Raw genomic sequence first — 24,000 nt, 5'->3', positions numbered from 1 at the left:
TATATGTATATATATATATATATATATATATATATATATATATATATATATATATATATATATATATATATATATATATTATTTATTTGTTTTAGAATTATTATACGAGTTTGTGTGTCGTACTGATTTTACGAAACCGAATGTCAGGATTATTGTATTATCCAAGCGAGAGCGAGGGTAATACATGAATGTTGACACAAGTTTCGTAAAATCAGTACTATTCACACGCGAGTGTAATAATTTATTTATTATCCACATTATCAAAACCATTATTTTTTATGAATAACAAGCTAGGACCATGTAAAAACGTTTCAAACGTAACTAAAAAGAGACGACGAAACGACGTCATTTTTGCCATTTTGATAAGCGTTTACTGTGGGAGCCGCATTAAGTTATGACGTCGTTTCACAAAGTCATGTCATACATATATACCGTCTAGGTCACTTTATTTTTGAAGTACATATATTAACTTTTTTTTAAATACAAAATTACTTGTGATACTCTCTGTCTTTAATTAGATATATATTGTAATTTAAATTCAATTTAATTTACTTTTTCATGATTTTTCACAATTTTGTTTTCAATATATTTCCCTATCTGTATGTTTCAGTATTTGTCACAGTCAGTATATTTCAGTATTTGTCACAGTCAATATATTTCAGTATTTGTCACAGTCAATATATTTCAGTATTTTTCACAGTTAAATGTATTTCAATATATTTCATAATCAATTTCATCCCACGTGTTTCACAATCAGTTTATTTTAATGTGCTCCACAATCAATGAAAAATACGAATTAAATTATTTGTGAAATTTTACAAATAATTTAATTCGTATCTTTCATTCATTTCACTTCAACTTGTTTTTGTGCTTACATCTAATTAAGGTTCAAACACGCTGTACTGGGCACAAACCTCAGCTATCTCGGCTGTCTGTCCAGGACAGTGGGTTAGTTGTTAGTTGGTTAGTGAGAAAGAAGAGGGTGCAGTGGCCTTACACCTACCCACTGAGCCCTTAAGAACTCGCTCTGGGTTGGAGCCGGTATCAGGCTGCGAACCCTGTACCTACCAGCCTGTAGTCCGATGGCTTAACCACGATGCCACCGAGGCTGATATTTCAGTAAATTTCACAAACAATTTAATTCCGTATTTTTAACACCTGATCCATTTGAATGTGTTTCACAATCAATGTATTTCAACTCAGAAATAGAATATTACTTTTCACCAGAAATATCCAACGGTTGCTTGTTTTATATTTTCGACGTGTGATTACAAAATCGATGGTTGTTACATTTAATATCAACTTATTTCCGTGCTTATATCCAATTAAGGTTCAAGCACGCTATCCTGGACACACACCTCAGCTATCTGGGCTGTCTGTCCAGGACAGTGGGTTAGTAGTTGTTAGTTGGTTAGTGGTTAGTGAGAGAGAAGAGGGTGTAGTGGCCTTACACTTACCCATTCAGCCCTTAAGAACTCGCTTCGGGCCGGAGCCGGTACCGGTACCAGGCTGCGTACCCTGTACTTACCAGCCTTTAGTCTGATGGCTTAACCACTGCGCCACCGAGGCCGGTAGGTTGTTACAAGAATTTTGTTCATGTTTTGTCTTCCCGTCTGACTATTAAACTATTTGAACAAAACTTCGATAACACTAATAACTTTACTTGCTGCAAACATTCCTGTTGTCGTCTTTGCTGTGTCTGCCAAATATTCAATATGGCACAGAACATAAATGGATTGTACATATTAAAAACATACTTTACAGACTTGGTTATAACAATGTATGGGATGCACAGTGTTTTGTGTACATGTGTATATATCACATTTAAAAAGAACTGTAAAATTAAGACCAGAAGACCAGTTTACTCAAAACTTGCAAAGTGGCATAACCGAATCAGGAAAGTGTTCCACATACATATTCTTTAAAGAGAAAATAGAATTTGAAAGTTATTTCAAGATCTTAAACAAGAAAAATTATCTCTTTTTTTTCCGATTTCGTTTATATAGTCATTTCTTACCAATTGAGAAAGGTAGATGATCAAGTGTACCGAGAGAACAAAGGACGTGTACATTATGTAATATAGACGATATTGGAGATGAGTTTCATTATCTATTTATATGTAATAAACTCAAAGAAGCGCGAATGAGACTGCTAAATAAATATTATTTTGTAAGATCTAATGTGATCAAAATGAAAGAACTCTTCAACTGCAACGTGTCAGTACTTTTAAAAAACTGTGTGAATTTATTAAATCTTATAAACAGTAACTTTTCCTCTTGAAAACCTATTTTATTTTGCTTCATTTTCTGTTATTGATTTTTAAAATTTGTATCTATTTATAGAGATATGACTCTTGCAATGTTGACGTATGTGTACGTATATTTATTTGTTATATGTATACAATCCTCTGATGCTACCGGTTGGTGGCCTTGGGCGAAATTAAGATCTGTTCTGTTCTGTTCTGAAGATGTTGGAAAAAGTCAAATATTACTTGTGATATTAAAACATTATTTGAGAAATATGTAAGACAATTTATTGTATAACATTTAGTGAAATATCTTAAAATATCAGTGAAATAAAAGTGTTATCAGTCACTCAGTGACGATAACACTTTTTAGTGAAAATTTCACTATTTCACTCTAAAATGCATTATCGTCACTGTAGAAAGAATTATCTTCACTGTAAGAAAGCCGGAACTATTTTGCTGCTGGCATTTTAAAAATAAAGGTAAATTACCAAAAGTTATATACTAAATAGAAAATTTCATGTTTGTTTTTTTGAAATTTTATTTATATCTCATCTCATGAAGTTTGCAATCATATCACACTCGTCGCACAAGTGCGACTCGTGAGATATGATTGCAAACTTCATGAGATGAGATATAAATCATATTTGACCAAAAAACATGAAATATCCTGTATATAACATTATTTCAAAAAATACTTTTGCAGGAAAGTGAAACACTAACGGTGAAATATTATAGTCCACAGTGCTATTGACTAATTACGACCTTAAAGCAGTAATATGTTTACGACATTAATACACCAACACGATTTACAATAGTTATTGTTTTTACGATAGTAAAACACCAACGGCGATATTTAAACACCAATAAATCCCCGAATTGTTTTGGTGTCATTTTCTACGCTTGTCTGCAAAACTAAAATAAGTAAAGTAATGTAATTTCTATAAGTATATCACAATAAACTAAAAGCTGACCGAACTCCATTAATAAATGATTTTTACACTTTATAATTACATTGTTTCCTTCCTGTTTCATCTAATAATTGATATTGTCAGAGATTTTATACGATCTAATCTGGAACGAGCCATGCCTCATCCGTGGTGACGTAAACAGTTCCCAAGTGACAGACTGCTGTCATTAGGAGATGGAATCAAGGAACAGAAGAAAAAACAATTGGGTATCACGTGAACGCTGTTACGCGTAAAACTATGCTGCGGTTAATTTACAAATGGATTTGTGACGTGTTCAGGCGGATTTACGATAATGCTGTTTTAAATAGGCAGAAATAATGCGGTTATTGCGGACACTCAACAATGTGAGGTGTGAGGTATTGATATCAAAGATGCTGTTATTGTTGGGGAACAAAAGAAGAAAGAAAGGAATATTTGTTTACGTAGCAACTCTGTTTCTCTTCCACTTTCTTTCTTTCTTCTTTATCTCTCTACCTTTGTTGTTTTCTCCATAACTGTCTCTATGCGTCTCTCTAGCTGTCTCTATTTATCTGTCTCTGTCTGTCTGTCTGTCTGTCTCTGTCTCTCTCTCTCTCTCTCTCTCTCTCTCTCTCTCTCTCTCTCTCTCTCTCTCTCTCTCTCTCTCTGTTGAGCCCATGAGAAAGAGAAGCCCATGGCATGACGGCAGTGGGTTTTGTCTATTTATATGTGAGGTCCTTAACAATATAGCCGTAACTAAAATGTGTTGAAGGCATCATTAAATACAACATTCCATCCTCCCCATGTGTTATTTCCTCCACCACCTCCTCTCTCTCTCTCTCTCTCTCTCTCTCTCTCTCTCTCTCCCCCCCCCCGTCTCTCTCTCTCTCTCTCTCTCTCTCTCTCTCTCTCTCTCTCTCTCTCTCTCTCTCTCTCTCTCTCTCTCTCTCTCTCTCTCCCTCTCTCTCTCTCTCTCTGCCTCTCCCACCCACCCACATGTTAGATTCCAAATAGCCAAAGTTTACTAAAATGTGCTGAGCTGTCATAAAACACACTATATTCCTTTTTATTTCACTCAGCTTCACAATTAATTTTTTAACGCTAGCCAAACATCCGTTCATTTGCCCGTTTATTTTTCTATCAGGCAATCTCTCCATTGTTTGTCATGCCGTAATAATTACGTACGTTAACACTAATAGCGTCGTTGGCTCAGGTTTGACGTAGGTGCTTAGATACAGTTGACGATCGTGATCGATCTGGATGCGTTCGCAGGAAGTGACAACAATGGTACTGATGATCATTTCGAAATTAATAGAATATATTATATTGCTAAAGCGTTACCAGCCTTGATAAAATAATTAAGGCAACAGAACATCAGTAATATTAAAATAGAAATAGCGTTGAGGTTATTAAATTAAGGATATACGTTTGGTAACCAGTTTAATTTGTTTTGTTGGAGCTCTATGTCTTTATTTTGCTTTGTTTAAAAAATAAATAAAAATTTAAGGCTTCTTTTTTTTGTATTTGTGTGACAGTTGTATTTGGAGTGGGAAGGGGGGACAATTTTTTTTTTTTAAATGGATGAATGATTGAATGAATGAATGAATGAATGAATGGATGAATGAATGAATGAATGAATGAATGAATAAATAAATATCTATTTTTTAAAACTTTAGTACGTATGCATGCAGAAATGTTTTGGAATCCTTTAAATTCCATCCAGAATTAACTGTAAAGTTTTTGAAATTTTTTGACTTCTATACAAAGTTTTAAGGTTTACTTACCTGGATTTTATGTGTTGTATTATGTATGTATGTACGCGCCTTTGTATATGCGTGTGTGCACGTGATAGTGCACGTGTGTGCGTTCGTACGCATATGACCTTAAACCGCAACAATAACATTTCCATTTCACGCCATGAACCCACAGACCTATTCTAAGAGCTGATGATTAAACAATACGTCGTAAACCAAACATAACAGTTCTTTCTGTCGCCCTCTAAACCAATCGTCGCAATTAATGGGCCAGACACAAATTAGCCACTGATTTGACAATAAGGCGCGATGTCGTTAAACAAACATTCCCCCTACTCTGCCGTTCACAATTTCAGTGCCGCTGCCGATCCAATATGGGCAATAAATACAGTTCGTCTCATTCCGCGGAAGACTCAATATGTATGCAAATTCCATCCTCTTCCATTAAACGTAATTTTGTGCTCGAGCATTTTTAAAGCATAAAGGACATTTGCAATCAAGTGTGGTGTGTGACCAATAAGGACTTCTACGGATTAAAGTCGTAGACGCATGTTTCATCCCGTGATGTCCCAAGTCAGGCCCCTGATCTTATCGGAGGTCGGACATCTACCTACCTACCTACCTACCTACCTACATATCTACCTACCTACCTACCTACCTACCTCATCCTGTGAAAATGGTCACTAAAGTTTGTTTTGTTTAACGACACCACTAGAGCACATTGATTTGTTAATCATCGGTTATTGGAGGTCAAATATTTGGTAATTCTGACATATAGTTTTAGAGAGGAAACCCGCTACACTGTTCCATTAGCAGCAAGGGATCTTTTATCTACAAACCTGTAATACGTGGTTTTAGAAACACCAGAATGATCAGAAACACTTCACATGTACGGACATGAATAATCTAAACAATAAAATCTAAGTAATGTCTGTAATAATGAAATAAAACGCCGCAGTGTTTAAAGTGGCAGACCCTAGTTTCAAGTCCTGAAAATGGACATAACGTTTGGTTAATCTCCAAACCTTTAAAACATTTGGATGAAGTTTTAACAGAGTGAAGTAAGAGACTGTAACGTCGAAACAGGAAAATACCCTTAAAAATAGACTAAAGCTTGACTCTATAACTGTTAGACCGGCCTCGTTGGCGTCGTGGCAGGCCATCGGTCTACAGGTTGGTAGGTACTGGGTTCGGATCCCAGTCGAGCCATGGGATTTTTAATCCAGATACCAAACCCTAAGTGAGTGCTCCGCAAGGCTCAGTGGGTAGGTGTAAACCACTTGCACCGACCAGTGATCCATGACTGGTTCAACAAAGGCCATGGTTTGTGCTATCCTGCCTGTGGGAAGCGCAAATAAAAGATCCCTTGCTGCCAATCGGAAGAGTAGCTCATGTAGTGGCGACAGCGGGTTTCCTCTCAAAATCTGTGTGGTCCTTAACCATATGTCTGACGCCATATAACCGTAAATAAAATGTGTTGAGTGTGTCGTTAAATAAAACATTTCTTTCTTTCTTTCTTTCTTTCTATAACTGCTACTTCTCAGGGGTACGTGCGTTTTTAGAATTAAGAAAAAAGTATTTAAGAGGCATTACGAATGCTAGGATGGTCAGAAACACTTCGGATGTACGATAATGGATATTCTAAAAAATAAAATGTAACTTCTATTTTAAATTGTCAAAAACTATTCCAACTGTGTTTAAAAACCAGGGTCATTCACTTGAACGGTTTTCAGTTATTCCTTAGGAGCCAATCCCGTTAACACATTTTCTTAGCCCGATAATGTTGTTGCGTGTAATTTCCTCCTCATATTTTGTTTTGTGTAATTTCCTCTCTATTATTAGCGCCCCCCATCTCACTTCACTGCTTTAGCTTCCACTTTGAATTACAAATTTTCATGACAGACTTCCTGCACTGATTTATTTTTTCACATTTATTTTTTCATGCTATTGTAAATCAAATCGAACATATCAATCAGTTTGTCAGGCAGTTAAATTGAAGTTCATGTGTGTGGATTTTTTCATTACCATGCGATTTGTAAATCAGGGCTGTTTCAGAATTGATTACAAGAGATGGCCGGAGCAGAGAGGGTACAGTTTTTCTTTTTACCATGCGATGCTGATGTAAGGACAAAAAAAAATTGTTCACAATGGAGAAGCGCAAGGCTACATTTCTACTTACCATGCGATTCCTAAATTAGGGATGTTTCAGAATTGATTACGAGAGATGGCCGGAGCAGAGAGGGTACAGTTTTTTTCTTTTTACCATGCGATTCTGATGTAAGGACAAATCCAAAATTGTTCACAGTGGAGAAGCGGAAGGCAACATTTCTACTTACCATGCGATTCCTAAATTAGGGATGTTTCAGAATTGATTACAAGAGAGGGGCGGAGGAGAGGAGGGGGGGGGGGGGTACACAGTTTTGCTTACCATACGATTCTGATACAAGAGCAAATCCAAACTTGTTTCACGGGAGGGGCGGAAGGCAACATTTCTACTTACCGTGCGATTCCTAAATTAGGGATGTTTCAGATTACAAGAGAGGGGCGGAGGAAAGGGGGCACACAATTTTTGCTTACCATGCGATTCTGATACAAGGGGAAATCCAAACAAGTTCACAATGGCAAGGGCAAATCCAAAATTGCTTCACTGGAGGGGTGGAAGGCAACATTTCTACTTACCATGTGATTCCTAAATCAGGGCTGTTCAGAATTGATCGGAAGAGATGGGTGGTGTGTGGGAGACAACATGATACCATGCGATTCCGAGATGGGGGCTGTTCCATAATTGATCACAAGGTAGAGTGAGGGGGTGCTGTTTTGCTATATACCCACCTTCTTTCACCAAATACAATTTTATTTCAACCAGGTACCAAGTATGTATCACAAATAAATGTAAAAATGTAACGGTGACACTGTACCTTTAAGATTTCTAAGTTTTTACAGATGATTTCGCCGTGTTGGTGAATTCCAGACACCCGTACAACATTAGCAATATATAGCACTTGTAACGGATGCTGCACCTTTAAAATGTCTAAGTGTTTTTACAGATGATGTCTAAGTGTTTTTACAGATGATGTCGCCGTGTTGGTGAATTCCAGACACCCGTGCAACATATCAATATATAGCACTTGTAACTAATACTGCACCTTTAAAATGTCTACGTGTTTTACAGATGATTTCGCCGTGTTGGTAAACTCCAGACACCCGTCCATTAAAACCCGACTGACAGACGGACTGAAGAGAGCGGCCACCTGCATGTCCCGGTGCGAGAAGTTCTGTCTGGAGGTTGGTCTAAAGCTTGGTTCCCTTAAAATCGGACAAAACGTCGCAGATTGCTGGAGATCGTCGCAGATTAACGAAAGTTTCTTTTTATATAGTTTTTAATGTCGGCCTCACACGGTGTGCATTTTGTGAGATACGACACGACACGACAAAACAGACCACGATGTCAAAAAATTCAGGGGAGCAGGCCCGTTGGAATGGCTTCTGGAATGGGCGGGGGCACATTGTAGTCAAGGGGGAATTTTCTCTGGTGGGATAAAGGTAGGGCACAAGCCAGAATTTCATCTTCATTTATATAGAATTTGACCCCCACCCCCGCCCTCCCCCCCACCCAAAAAAAACCTAACAAAAAAACAAAAAACAACAACAAAAAAACACAAAAACAAAAACACAAAAATACGTACGTTTTCGCAGCTCGAGTTTCTAAAGGCCTGGTGAGTGATTATTTGCTCCCCTAATATAGATTATGGGGAGCCATTTATAATATTACCACAGAGATACCATATAAATCCACATGCTAATGGGAGCTATAAAATACTAAATTGAGATAGCTGATCCATTCGAATCATGTCTGGCAACAAGAAGTTAAAAGTCCAAAAATAAAATTAGAGTGCTCGGCTGAAAACGTTTTAAGGTGATTTGAGCACTGTAGACGGGCTGTCAACATTAAATGCGTCGGACTATTTATATAAAAAAATAAACATAAAATATGAACTACCGCATTTTTTTAAAAGTCCGACTAAGCCCTTACCTGGAGGCGAAAGTTTCTGGGGAGGTTGACACCTAGGCAGGGCCGGATTTAGACCTTGGGGGGCCCGGGGTAGGGCCCCTCAGCATAGAAATTAAATTACATAACAAATAAAAAAAATTAACTAATTTTATAATTATTACATTTTTTTATAAAGGAAGTCTGGGAGGTCCCTTCGTTTTATTTAACGACGCACTCAACACATTTTATTTACGGTTATATGGCGTCGGGCATATGGTTGAGGACCACACAGATATTGAGAGAGGAAACCCGCTGTCACCACTACATGGGCTACTCTTCTGACTGGTATATCAAAGACAGTGGTACATATAAAAGATCCCTTGCCACTAATGGAAAAATGTAGATTGTTTCCTCTCTAAGACTATATGTCAGAATCACCAAGTGTTTGATATTCAATAGCCGATGATTAATAAAACAATGGGTTCTAGTGGTGTCGTTAAACAAAACTAACTTTAACTTTAACTGACTATCATCAACGTGTTAAAAATTGTTTTGGAACCATTCTTTAGTTTGGATTATTTTCAAGCGAGGATCTAGCATTTTTATTGCCGTGTGCCTTAACATAAAGACACCAAGAAGTAAAAACTTAAATGACCCCGACGTGATTCGAACACGCAACCTTCTGATCTGGAGTCCGTGGTATGTGCTATCCTGTCTGTAGGCTGGTGCATATAAAAAGATCCCTTGCTACTATTGGAAAAATGTAGTGGGTTTCCTCTGTAAGACTACTAGTATAATATGTCAAAATTACCTAATGGTTGACATCCAATAGCCAATGATTAATCAAATAATGTGTTCTAGTGGTGTTGTTAAACAAAACTAATTTTAACTTTAACTGACGATCAACAACGTGTTACAAACTGTATTGGAACCATTCTGTAGTTTGGGTTATATTCAAGCGAGGGTCTAGCCTTTTTATTGCCGTGTGTCATAACATAAAGACACAAAAAGGTAAAAATTTAAATGACCCCGACGTGATTCGAACACGCAACCTTCTGATCTGGAGTCAGACGCGCTACCGTTGCGCCACGAAGTCACCGTACTAACGAATTTGAAATAGGTCTTGTTTCTCGAATCAGTCAACTATAAACAGGTATAAAAACGTTTAAAGGCGCACACCCTAATTTTAACCCGTAAAAACGGACACTCAGTTTAGTAAATTTACAAACCTGTAACGCATTTGGATAAAGTTACAATAGAGAGAAAGATGAGTCTGTGACATTAAAACGGAAAATATTTTTTAAAATAGATTACTTCTCAGACACGCGTGCGTTTTTGTAAATATTCAAAATGCTATTTTTTGGTATTAGAAACACCAGGATGACCAAAAAAGACTTCGGTTCTACAGAAATGGAAAATCTAAACACTAAAATATAAGTAATGTTTGATTTCAGTGATCATAAACGGCTCTAATAGTGAAAAATATGCTGTAGTGTTTAAAAACTAGGGTCTGTCCCTTTAATATATTCGGTAATGTTCGTAACACCTCGATCGATTACGCCAATGGTAGAAGGAATGTTTTATTTAACGACGCACTCAGCATAGTTTTTAGTTACGGTTATATATGCATTAGACCCCAAACCGACCTTGGTGGCGTCATGGTTAAGCCATCGGACATAAGGCTGGTAGGTACTGGGTTCACAGCCCGGTACCGTCTCCCACCCAGAGCGAGTTTTAGCGACTCAGTGGGTAGGTGTAAGACCACTACACCCTCGTCCCTCTCACTAACCACTAACGATTAACAACTTGGACAGACATGCCAGGTAGCTGAGGAATATACCCAGGACAGCGTGCTTGAACATTAAATGGATATAAGCACGAAAATAAGTTGAAATGAAATGTTAAAGACAACGCAGATAAAGAGAGAGAAAAAACCCGCTGACATCACACGGTGGACTACTGAGACACTTTCCGATTTTGCCCTACGGGCCTGGGGCATTTGTCAAGAGCGGGACGTAACCCAGTGGTAAAGCGCTCGCTTGATGCGCGGTCGGTCTAGGATCGAGCCCCGTCAGTGGGCTCCTTGGGCTATTTCTCGTTCAAACCCGTGCACCACGACTGGTATATCAAAGGCCGTGGTATATGCTATCCTGTCTATAGGATGGTTCATATAAAAGATCCCTTGCTACCAATGAAAACAAAAATAAATTGGGTTTCGAACTATATGTCAAAATTATCAAATGTTTAACATCCAATAGCCGATGATTAATCAATCAATGTGCTCTAGTAGTTTAAGTCACGCGGCGCGAACACCTACGTTACGACAAGACCCAACAACACCAGACAGCATACGGCATGATGCCATCGTATTGTGTATAATCGTGTCGCAAATGACATCGCACACTTTTCAAAGGCGGGCCTAAATTTTGCGATAGTAAAATTTTATTATATATTAATTTTCATTTTTTTTTTTACGATCCCCGTCCAAACCTCCCCAAAAGTTCCCTTGGCATTCCACTTAATCTCACTGCCCCCCCCCCCCCCCCCCCACCCCCTTGGTATGTGTTGTCTTGTTTGTGGGATGTTGCTACTAATGTAAAAATGTAGCGGGTTTTCTCTCTAAGACTATTTCAAAATTAACAAAATTTAATGTTTGACATCCAATAGGCGAAAATTAATATATCAATGTGCCCTAGTGGTGTCGTTAAACAAAACAAAGTTTAATTAACTATAAAACATCTATTATAAAATTTCACATATCTACTAAAGTGTTTTGTTTGTAACACTTTTTGTAAGCCTTCTCAAAATATGTTTTCAATTTAACTAAATAACTGTGATAAGTAATTTAACAAAAAAAGTAAAACTGTTGTAGAAGTACGAAATATACCTTTTATTATTGATTTTATGTCCACCCCATGTTCAGCTCATAATGAGTTGATTTGGTCCCCTGGGCTTATATTCTGGTCAAATGGTCAAATACAATGTATGGAATCTGTGTGGGTCTAAACTAAAATTACATTCTAAATTGAATTTCTTATGTACAATGTTAGTGTGGTGTAGGATCTAGGTCACTTGGTAGATTTTGAGCTCGAACTTAATCCTACGGGATATTCAAAATTCAATAGTACCAAAATTGCTCCTCCCGCTACCGATTCCAGTCGGGCTATTGGTACTCCCTTGCACTTTCCAGAGCGGACGGTCTCCTCTTGCACCCGCCCCACCCGTTTCCTGTTCTGAACGGAGGAGCCGACACCTGTGCCCATGACAGGCGTGCGCTACAACAGCTTGCTCAGAATGTGCACGTAAAACCCGATAGCTTGATCTGACATCGCGCAGGTCGATTCTGTAGGATATCGTTTCGTATCTTACAGTCGTGTGCGATATACCAGCTAATACGCACCGTGTGTTCCAGGCATTACCGATAATATAGTCACCGACTGAGACAGATTGGGGTAGCTGAAGCTCATAATACACATTACAATAGTTTGTAACGATCAAGGGCGTGTTTCAAATTTTATGGTAACCAGCCTAATCTTGAGTATCTAATATTTTATTGGGACCATCACCCACACATATAAGAGATCAAAAAGTAAAAATTTAAATGACCCCGACGTGATTCGAACACGCAACCTTCTGATCTGGAGTCAGACGCGCTACCGTTGCGCCACGAAGTCACCGTACTAATGATTTTGAAATAGGTCTTGTTTCTCGAATCACTCAACTGTACACAGGTATGGAAAAAATCTAGTATATTCGGTAATGTTCGTAACACCTCGACCGATTACGCAGATGGTAGAATGAATGTTTTATTTAACGACGCACTCGGCATATTTTTAGTTACAGTTATTTAAGCATCAGACGTGGTTAAAGACACAAAACCGGCCTCGGTGGCGTCGTGGTTAAGCCATCGGACATAAGGCTGGTAGGTACAGGGTTCGCAGCCCTGTACCGGCTCCCACCCAGAGCGAGTTTTAGCTACTCAATAGGTAAGTGTAAGACCACTACATCCTCGTCCCTTTCACTAACCACTAACAATTAACAACTTGGACAGACAGCCAGATAGCTGAGGTATTAGCCCGAATACTCTAACTGTAAGATACCTAGACGGACATTTGGGCAGTTATATACGCTCTCGTTACAGCCAGAGAATAAGCTATGTTAAACAAACTCCTTTTTGGGTGATTGTCGGGCACTTGTCGTATTATTGTACGAGACGGTCCCTGGAAGACGGAATGGCTGAGTGGGCGATCATGTGGACGCTACGTCCGAAGTTTGCAGAAGCTTAGCTGAATGTAGGTGCTGTCGGGTTTCTTTCTGTAGTGTGTGTATTAGTGGTTAATATCTGCATTTTTTTTTGAGATCAAGGAACTCGAAAATTATCGATGCAAACGTATTTGACGTCAAACATAGGATCGTTGTGGTATTAGAGCGGGAATCTTTGACTACTTTTTGGTGGACAGCGATTGCGAAAAAATTACATACCTTGGTCTCTGGCTGTAATGAGAGCGTATATAACTTTCAAATATCCGTCTAGCTCTCATACAGTCAGAGTACTCGAACTAGCTGAGGCATGTACCCAGGACAACGTGCTTGAACCTTAAATGGATATAAGCACGAAAATAAGTTGAAATGAAATGTTAAAGACAACGCAGATAAAGAGAGAGAAAAAACCCGCTGACATCACACGGTGGACTACTGAGACACGTTCCGATTTTGCCCTACGGGCCTGGGGCATTTGTCAAGAGCGGGACGTAGGCCAGTCGTAAAGCGCTCGCTTGATGCGCGGTCGGTCTAGGATCGAGCCCCGTCAGTGAGCCCTTTCGGCTATTTCTCGTTCACACCAGTGCACCACGACTGATATATCAAAGGCCGTGGTATCTGCTATCCTGTCTGTGGGATGGTGCATATAAAAGATCCCTTGCTGCTAATCGAAAAGAGTAGCCCATGAAGTGGCGACAGCAGGTTTCCCCTCTATCTATATCTGTGTGGTCCTTAACCATGTCTGACGCCATATAACCGTAAATAAAATGTGTTGAGTGCGTCGTTAAATAAAACATTTCCTTCCTTCGGTAACACCAGGCAGGATACGGCATGATGCCATCGTATCGTGTATAATTGTGTCGCAAATGTCATCGCACACTTTTCTTCTCTTTTTTTTTTTTCTTCGAAAAATGCGCCAAAATTAATTCAAGAAATTGCGCACTACTTTCGTTTTTAACTTAATCCTACGGGATATTCAAAATTCAATAGCACCATGATTGCCCCCGCTTGCTACCGATTCCGATCGGGCTGCTGGCGCTCCCTTGCACTTCCCATCGCGGACGGTCTCCTCTTGCACTCACCCCAACCTTTTTCCTGTTCTGTGCGGAGGAGCCGACCGAGGCCGGCACATGCGTCCAGGACAGGCGTGTGCTACAACAGCTTGTTCTGGATCTGCACGCAAAACCCTATGGCTTGACCTGACATAACGCAGGTCGATTCTGTCGGATACAGTCGTGTGTGATATACCAGCTAATACGCACCGTGTGTTCCCGGCATTACCGATAATATAGTCTCAGACTGAGACAGATCGGGGTAGCTGAAGCTTGAAATACACGTTACGATTGTTTGTGACGATCAAAGGCGTCTTAGTTATTTAAAGTCTGAGAGTATCTAATATTTTTATTGGGACCTCCACCCCCGCATATAGTGATCAAAAAGTAAACATTTAAATGACCCCGACGTGATTAGAACACGCAACCTTCTGATCTGGAGTCAAACACGCTACCGTTGCACCAGGGAGTCACCATACTAATGCTATTGAAACAGATGTTATCTTTTATGGATCAGTCAACTGTAGACATGTTTGAAAGAAAATAGTATTTTCGGAAATATTCGATAAACCTCGACTGATTACGGATTCCCATCGCACGCACAGGGCGATAGAACGCTCGGTTGAGATGCGATGGATCGCATGATCGATTGTCTTTGATGGGTTTTACTGTCCTACATTATGTCTATTCATTTCAGTCCAAATAGCTATGGAAAGTGTATTAAAAAGATCCCTGGCTGTACTTGGGAGGATCGAGTAGCCTGTGTGACTGCCACGTTCACATTTTTTCTCTTGTGACAAAGTGTCAAAATAATGTTTTTTGTTTGTTGGAATTATTGCATAAGCCGGAAGTCCACGTTATGCATAATGGCCAAAGGTAAATAGGTGTGTATACATGTATCTCGGTAACTGATATGAATGATTGGTAATTTATTCCTTCAAATGTTTTTAACTAACTTTTTGGGGGGCTTGGGTCGAAATCAAGCAAATCTATTCTAATTACAAGCTATGCGTGTCATTTGGTGTCCAGCATATAATGGTGAAGTGTCTGCTATGCTGGGGGTGGGAGCATTGGGGGCGGGGGAGTGGGCGGTGGTAGGGGTGGGGGTGGGGGAGGGTTGTAACCCAGTAGTAAAACGCTTGCTTGATGCGAGATCGGTTTGGGATCGATTCCAGTCGGTGGGCTCATTGGGCTATTTCTCGGTCCAGCCAGTGCCCCACGACTGGTATATCAAATGCCGTGGTATGTACTATTCTGTTTTTGGGATGGTGCATATAAAATATCCCATGCAACTAAAATGTAGCGGGTTTCCTCTCCAAGACTATATGTCAAAGTTACCAAACGTTTTACATCAAAATAGCCGATTATTAATAAATCAATGTGCTCTAGTGGTGTCGTTAAACAATTGGCCCAGTTACTTTGGCTAATTTATTTTTGCGTTATTAAAGACTGGGGCGGGGTGTAACTCAGTAGTAGAGGCCTATCGTGGGGGCGGGGAGTCGCACGATTGACAAGCCTCTGTTAACTGGGGTTTTCACCCGTTCCAACCACTGCCTAACGACTGATAGACAATATCCACGTACATCAAAGTTGGTACATCTATGGGAATAGCTTATGCAGGAGCGGATTCAGGGGTGCCGAGGTGGAGTCTGGACCCCTTCTACATTTGTTTTCCTCATACTCGTAGCCTGGTGGTAAAGCGTTCGCTTGATGCGCGGTCGGTCTGGGATCGATCCCCGACAGTGGCCCCATTGGGCTATTTCTCGCTCCAGCCAGTTCACCACGACTAGTATATCAAAGGTTCTGGTATGTGTTATCCTGTCTGTGTGATGGTGCATATAAAAGATCCCTTGCTGTTAATCGGAAAAAAGTAGCCCATGAAGTGACGACAGCGTGTTTCCTCTCTCTATATCTGTGTGGTCATTAACCATGACCAACGCCATATAACAGCAAATAAAATATGTTGAGTGCATCGTTAAATAAAACATATCTTTCTTTCCTTCCTTCCTCCAGTTATTCAAAAAGAAAACAAAAGTTTCAATGACCCCGACGTGATTCGAACACGCAACCTTCTGATCTGGAGTCAGACGCGCTACCGTTGCGCCACGGAGTCATCATACTAAAGATTCGTTCGCTGCGCTCTTTGATCAATCGATTAATTGTAGGTCTACACGAGTATGATGCACATGAATAAATACTCAGGTGCGTCAGCAGAAATTGTACAGTGAAGGGACTAGACTGTGGCTAGCTATGCTTTTAGTGGGGTTGGGACTAGTTACGGTATTGTAACGGAAACTTTCGCCTACGTCTCGGTTACCGTTACGGGATATGGTAGATACGATAACGTAGCGCTAGCATCGACACGGTCTTCTGTTCAGCGCTACGAGTAGCCCGAGTACTCTGACTGTAAGAGAGCTAAACGGACATTTGGACATAAACACGCTCTCATTACAGTCAGAGACCAACCTATGTCTTTTTTTGGCAATTCCTGACTACCAGACGGTAGGCAACGAGTCCCGCTCTAATACCACAACAATCCTATGTTTGACGTCAAATACCTTTACATCAATCATTTTCGAGTTAAGTGATACAAAAAAAATCCACATATTAATCACTAATACACTTACTACAGAAAGAAACCCGACAGCACCCACATTCAGCTACGCTTCGTGACACTCCGTCGCAACAATTGCAAAGCTCGGCGATCTATTTCGAGACGTAGACCACGTGATCGCGCACTGGGCGATTCCGCCTTGTGCAGCAGTTACAGGGGCCGTCTCATATCAAGCGGTTATTATTTTCATAAACAAATCGTCAGTCAAAAAAGAACTTGTAAATCAGCGACAAATATCATTGTCGTACTGTTAACTGCCAATGCGTATCGATGGGTAATCTCATTAATTGTGGCTACATTCTACGCTGAAAAAAGTTCTAAACCTTTTTTTAAAACTCCCACACACCCTCTCGTTCTGAGTACAGTTTGTGGCCCTGATCAGAAATCGTGGTAGCATACTTGAACATCAAACTGATATAAGCAGGTTAATTCCCGACATCGGACCTGGCAGTCATTTGTGGCCATACATGCATACGGCGAAACTCATCGCCATCGGTCCCTAGGCGTCAGCTTGTCTACTATGATGGAACTCCTGTCTACAACTGATCATTGAGTATTGTGTTACAGAATCGGTCTTTGTTCAGTTGTTGAAAACAATTGGGCTGTGTTCTACGTAGGTTAATTCATTGTCAATAATTATTAACTACCATACATATATGTGATTTACATTTGCTTGGATAAAACGATCGTTCATATGAAATTAGTTATTAAGCAAACAGAATACTTACAACCAACCCAAAAACTAAATTTGAACTATTTTTATTACTTAATTTACTAGTATCCTACCGCCTTTTTCTTCTTTATTTTTCTTTTTGCTTTTTAATGAGATATTACACCACAGTTTCACATTTGAGTCATTTCCGCATATTTCTTAGGGAGTGGGTTTCAGCTCAGTCGTTTGAGTGTTCGCGTCGCAGGATCGAACAACCTCGATGGATCCATTCAACCAATTGATTTCTTTGTCGTTCCAACTAATGCACCAGAACTGGTCAGTGGCCTGTGGGAAAGTACATATAAAAGATCCATTGCTAATGTAGCGGGTTTCTTCTCCAATACTCATATCAGAGTTACCAAATGTTTGACATCCAATAGCTAGTGATTAATTAATCAATGTGCTCTAGTGGTGTCGTTGAACAAAACAAATTTCAATATTTTTTAGTTTGATCTGAATAGCAAAACAACTATAAGATAAGTTTTAAAGATCGAATGAGCTATGTACCGATTCAATTTTGATTTTGCAGTAACAAGCATTGCCATCCTTCCCCTTAACGCCTCGGAATACATCTTATGATACCCCATCCCCTCAAGAGCGTTACGTAATTGTTGAGAAAAAAAAACCCCACACACACACTCTACTACTGTACTAATGACTAATTCATAAAACATAAAATAATCAAATTAAATTACTACTTACTTTATCTTTCATAAGAGGAGGCAGTACGTAGCACATACTTTTGCCGTATCCTGTCGATAACACCCAAATGTATCCTTCAAATTCAAAATGGAATCAATAATGTGTAATTGTTTTGGTTTAATGACGTAATGAAATCCAAATTCATCCAAAACGGCATTAGCCAACTCTTCCATGTTGTAACTTCGCTTGATATGAGACGGCCCCTATAACTGCTACACAAGGCGGAATCGCCCAGTGCGCGATCACGTGGTCTACGTCTCGAAATAGATCGCCGAGCTTTGCAATTGTTGCGACGGAGTGTCACGAAGCGTTACTGAATGTGGGTGCTGTCGGGTTTCTTTCTGTAGTAAGTGTATTAGTGATTAATATGTGGATTTTTTTGTATCACTTAACTCGAAAATGATTGATGTAAAGGTATTTGACGTCAAACATAGGATTGTTGTGGTATTAGAGCGGGACTCGTTGCCTACCGTCTGGTAGTCAGGAATTGCCAAAAAAAGACATAGGTTGGTCTCTGACTGTAATGAGAGCGTGTTTATGTCCAAATGTCCGTCTAGCTCTCTTACAGTCAGAGTACTCGGGCTACGCTACGAGATGAGGCATATACCCCATGTGTAGCAAAAACATTAAAATAAAAACTGATCTACTTACCTTGACCTCTGTCAAAAAAGTTCCGAGAGCAGACAATGCAGTTTAAATGTCGGTATGTTTTTATTTTTCATAATTTTAGACAAACTATTAAGTTTAAGTTTTAAAAGATAAATAAAAAAATAATACATTTCGTCAAATATATCATAAAAACAAAAAGTACAAAAAGTAGATTATATATTTTTATGTATGTATATTTCACATTCTCACGAGATTCTCGTATTATCTGTCATGGCTGCCGAAGAACGCTTTTAGTCTTGATAATTGTTAATCTGCATTGTATTAATTATATTTGCCACAACAATTAATTTAATATATATCAACGATATCGAGTAAGTGTTTCCAACAAAGTGTGAATGTTTTTTTTTACAGAACACTGAAGTTTGTTTTTGCTACACATGGGGTATATGCCTCATCTCGTAGCGCTGAACAGAAGACCGTGTCGATGCCAGCGCTACGTTATCGTATCTAGGATTGGGACCTGCTTCTCCGAAAATACACTAAAAAAAGAAAAGAAAAATCACTGTTTTGTTTAAAGGTCATATCATTCGGGTCATGTAGTATCCGGTATCTCACTTAATGGACGTATAACACGGAGCGATATGCTGTGAACTATTGCATAAGCTGGAAGTCCACGTTATGAATAAAAAAAGAAATGTTTTATTTAACGACGCACTCGACACTCTTTTATTTACGGTTATATGGCGTCAGACATATGGTTAGGGACCACACAGATTTTGAGAGGAAACCCGCTGTCGCCACTACATGGGCTACTCTTTCCGATTAGCAGCAAGGGATCTTTTATTTGCACTTCCCACAGGCAGGATAGCACAGACCATGGCCTTTGTTGAACCAGTTATGGATCACTGGTCGGTGCAAGTGGTTTACACCTACCCATTGAGCCTTGCGGAGCACTCACTCAGGGTTTGGAGTCGGCATCTGGATTAAAAATCTCATGCCTCGACTGGGATCCGAACCCAGTACCTACCAGCCTGTAGACCGATGGCCTAACCACGACGCCACCGAGGCCGGTATGTTGTGAATAATGGCTGAAGGCAAATAGGTGTTTATACATGTATCGCGGTAACCGATATGAATACTGCTGAACTGACTACATCTAGTGTTTGTAATGCTTTCGTTACCGGCCTCGGTGGTGTCGTGAATAAGTCATCGGATATAAGGCTGGTAGGTACAGGGTTCGCAGCCCGGTACCGGCTCTCACCCAGAGCGAGTTTCAACAGCTCAATAGGTAGGTAGGTGTACGACCACTACACACTCTCCTCTCTCACTAACCACTAACATACTGTCCTGGACGGCCTAGATAGCTGATATGTGTGCCCAGGACAGTGTGCTTGAACCTTAGTTGGATATAAGCACGAAAATAAGTTGAAATGAAATGAAAAATACTGAACTGGATTGGAAATAATTTAATGTGACTAATGAGATACGACGTTCGTCGGTGTGACATTGGTCCATGATTAGCACCTTTGTGACAGTCACACTGCGACATTCAGTGTCGTTAAAATGACATTTGTGAATTTTGCCACATATGTGGGTACTACAAACGTGTACGTTCATGGCAGACTGGTCTTGGGTGCAAGATCTGGTTTGGGCCAGTTCTTCGGTCCTATACAGGAGGAAAGGTGGGAACGGAAAAGAGGAACTCTATAGACACTTCCAATAAAAATGGCGGCCATGTTGCATAACGTCTCTGGGGGAGGGGCGGGGGGGGGGGGGGAGTCCAAGCTAGTCCAGAATCACCAACAACAAGCGAGTTTTATATGTTTATATGTTTTATTATTATTATTTTAAAAAAAAAAGAGGATTATAGATTTGCTAGTGAATGGGCGGGACGTAGTAAAGCGCTCGCTTCATGCGGTTCAGGATCGCTCTCCGTCGGTGGGCCCATTGAACTATTTCTCGTTCCAGCCAGTGCTCCACAACTGGTGTAACAAAGGCCGTGGTATGTACTATCCTGTTTATGGGATGGCGCATATAAAAGATCCCTTGCTGCTAATCGAAAAGAGTAGCCAATGAAGTGGCGACAGTGGGTTTCCTCTCTCTGTATCTATGTGGCCCTTAACCATATGTCTGACGCCATATAACCGTAAATACAATGTGTACAAGTGCGTCGTTAAATAAAACATTTCCTTCCTTCCTTCTATTAAAATATACTCTTCAAAAAAAGTAGGGAAACCTGAAATATTAATGTTAATATTAACTATTAGACCGAACATACGTTTTGACCACAGACATCCTAGTAAAGAACGTTCAGGTCTCCGTTCCACGAAGCAATCTTAGCGCTAAGATCACCTTAATTGCATAACTACCTAATGCACTTAAGATGATCTTACCGCTAAGATCGCTTCGTGGAACGGGGTCCAGGTCTGTTTGTCAACACATCGAAACACATTCCATAGTTCGCACGTGCATCACGCAGTTGCCCCGTACACGTGCGTGGGGTGTCATTCTCGATTTAGAAAATTTCCAGGAAGGTCCATTAATAACTGTGGAACATTATTTCTGTCAATCTTTTTCATTCTGTTTATTATACAGTTGTTAATGTTTTGGGGTTTTTTGGTCATTTTTATTGTTTGAATTTGGGATTTATTGATAAAAAAAAAGTCAACTTTTAAATTTTACTTCTGACCTCAATCGTCCTTCAAGATCGTTGGTGGTCATAAAACCTACTGTAATACTGAACTACCGGATGTAATGTTTGCCCAATTAATTTACTATTATCATATAACCATTCCCCACAGCTAATATACCTCGTAATTTTGGCAATTGTAAATTATTATTAGTTCCCCTACCATTGTTGAAGTGTGTGTGTAATTAACGCATCTTGTTTCTATTCACACAATTCCCCCCCCCCCCCCCCCCCCCCCCCCCCCACGCGTCACACTTATGTAGTTCGAATCCTCGCCGCGTATAAAACACCACATTGTGATATAGTGGTATACGATTAAAAACAAACTCTCACGCACGGTTCTCACGGGAACTCGTTTAGTGTTCTCTATGATGTATCTATTTTCAGTTTGACATGTCCGAGCTGATAGGAAACTGGTATTCCGAGCAGCGTGGCGCCATCACGAGCTGTGACGACATTCACCAGGTGAAAACGAGGCGCACGCGCATCTACGTCACGAACCATTCTATTTATAAACACTGCTTCGACTGCCAGACGAAGTGGTGTTTTTTCTTGTGTATCTGCTGGCTCTTCTCTGCTCCTTGTTACATGGTAAGGTCAAAACCAAAGTAGCCTACAGAATTCGGAGCTATCTTAGCTCTACGATCTATTGTAAAACCATCGCAGGCTATGACGTCACTACTAACAAACGCCATATTCTCAGGAACCCCCCCCCCCACACACACACACACACACACACTGCTCAAGAATAAAAAATTTCGATATATTTTCCGGGAGAGCATGACTAGAACCCCCCCCCCCCCCCCGGGGGCTTTAGCCCACTCTGTTGTATACACCCACCAGCCTCGCTCTTCTCTCTCTCTCTCTCTCTCTCTCTCTCTCTCTCTCTCTCTCTCTCTCTCTCTCTCTCTCTCTCTCTCTCTCTCTCTCTCTCTCTCTCTCTCTCTCTCTTACTCACTCAATCGACCAGTTAATTAAACCAATTGAAAACCCATTTGCAATATTATAACTAAAAGCAAAACACGCCATTACTGGTACATAATATTGATTTCGGAACTGCGTTTTGCAACACAAGTGCACCTGTGACATTGACGTATATTGTATCTCATGGATGGATCTGGGATTATTGGGGGAGAGGGGGCGTAGTTCACGAAGAAGGCTTTGTTATTCTATTACAATACATATTTTAGTTACTTAGCGTAGCCAGAAATTTATAATGTGGACAACCCACATTGGAACAGCCCACCAATTCTGAGTATGTTTTGCATTATGGAGCGACAGGCAAATATAAAAGGCGATGAAAGACAAAAACGTGTGATTGGGGGACATGCCTCCCCCCTCCCCCCCCCCATCCTAACGCCAACCACGGTTACGCCAGTCGAATCTGTCTGTGTTAGAAAGAACCACATGTTACCCCCTCCCTTGGATATCCAGGTATCCATATACTAACGGGGGGGGGGGGGGGGGGACATAGCCCAGTGGTAAAGCGCTCGCTTGATGCGCGGTCGGTCTGGGATCGATCTCCGTCGGTGGGCCCATTGGGCTATTCCTCGTTCCAGCCAGTGCTCCACAACTGGTGTAACAAAGGCCGTGGTATATGCTATCCTGTCTGTGGGAAGGTGCATATAAAAGATCCCTTGCTGCTAATCGAAATGGGTAGACCATGAAGTGGCGGTAGCCGCTTTCCTAGATCTCAATATCTGTGTGGTCCTTAACCATATGTCTGACGCCATGTAACTGTAAATAAAATGTGTTGAGTGCGTTGTTAAATAAAACATTCCTTTCCTTCCTTTTTATGTTGAGGGATGGGGAAGCCAAGTGGGCCTAATTAGGTTGTACTATACCAAATAAAATCCCATAGGCGACCATGTTAACGTTTGTAGTTAAAACACTATATTCAATATATCAACCAATATATAAATATCAGTACTACAACCCCTACCTCAAAGTATTAACTGAAGATGGTACCTTTCATGGCTCATTTTCTGTATTATGGTCTCACTACACAGATGTCATCTGCCATTGAAACCCATGTTAAATTGCCCAACTTCAAACGAAGATTGCCAGTAGAACGGGTTCTCGTTGGCACTAACAACATACACCATTGCGAACATACATTATATAAGCATTTATTTTCACTCCAAAATTGAGAACATTTCCGTCTCAGTTTTTTGCTATATGACCGCATCTGGCTGTAGTACCGGTCCAAACAGGTGGTTCATTAACCGATTCACTCCGGCTGTCACTTGCGCTATATACCCATGTCCCGAAAGGTCAGTGCACAATATTACAAAATAACATGGTCAAAATACAGCCAGAAGGCTTACCATTAAACATACATATTGTTTTAATTCTTCACCATTTCCTAGAAGTGAATATGTGAACCGTAACGTGTCACAATTAGGAACTATAGTGGACCGTGATCAATGAACTCTCACCCGGA

General features: G+C 40.2%; 1 protein-coding gene and 3 non-coding genes across 7 annotated transcripts in view; 1 reads left to right on the top strand and 3 right to left on the bottom strand.

Moving 5' to 3' along the window:
- LOC121385724 overlaps positions 1-24,000 on the top strand; it is a 41,616-nt gene that overhangs the window by 13,053 nt on the left and 4,563 nt on the right. For all 4 annotated transcript variants that reach the window (XM_041516493.1, XM_041516491.1, XM_041516492.1 and 1 more), the window contains exons 4-5: positions 8,101-8,213; positions 21,945-22,148. In XM_041516493.1, coding sequence (XP_041372427.1) covers positions 8,101-8,213; positions 21,945-22,148 — 317 coding nt within the window. The remainder of the gene's footprint in view (positions 1-8,100; positions 8,214-21,944; positions 22,149-24,000) is intronic.
- On the bottom strand, positions 9,944-10,015 carry Trnaw-cca. The gene has a single exon. It is a non-coding gene; the product is annotated as a tRNA-Trp (tRNA).
- Trnaw-cca lies at positions 12,522-12,593 on the bottom strand. The gene has a single exon. It is a non-coding gene; the product is annotated as a tRNA-Trp (tRNA).
- Positions 16,273-16,344, bottom strand: Trnaw-cca. The gene has a single exon. It is a non-coding gene; the product is annotated as a tRNA-Trp (tRNA).

The sequence above is a fragment of the Gigantopelta aegis genome, chromosome 12 (genome assembly GCF_016097555.1).
Source record: "Gigantopelta aegis isolate Gae_Host chromosome 12, Gae_host_genome, whole genome shotgun sequence".
NCBI lineage: Eukaryota > Metazoa > Mollusca > Gastropoda > Neomphalida > Peltospiridae > Gigantopelta > Gigantopelta aegis.
Note: the sequence above shows the minus strand (reverse complement) of the source record. Positions and strands in the feature narration are given on the sequence as shown.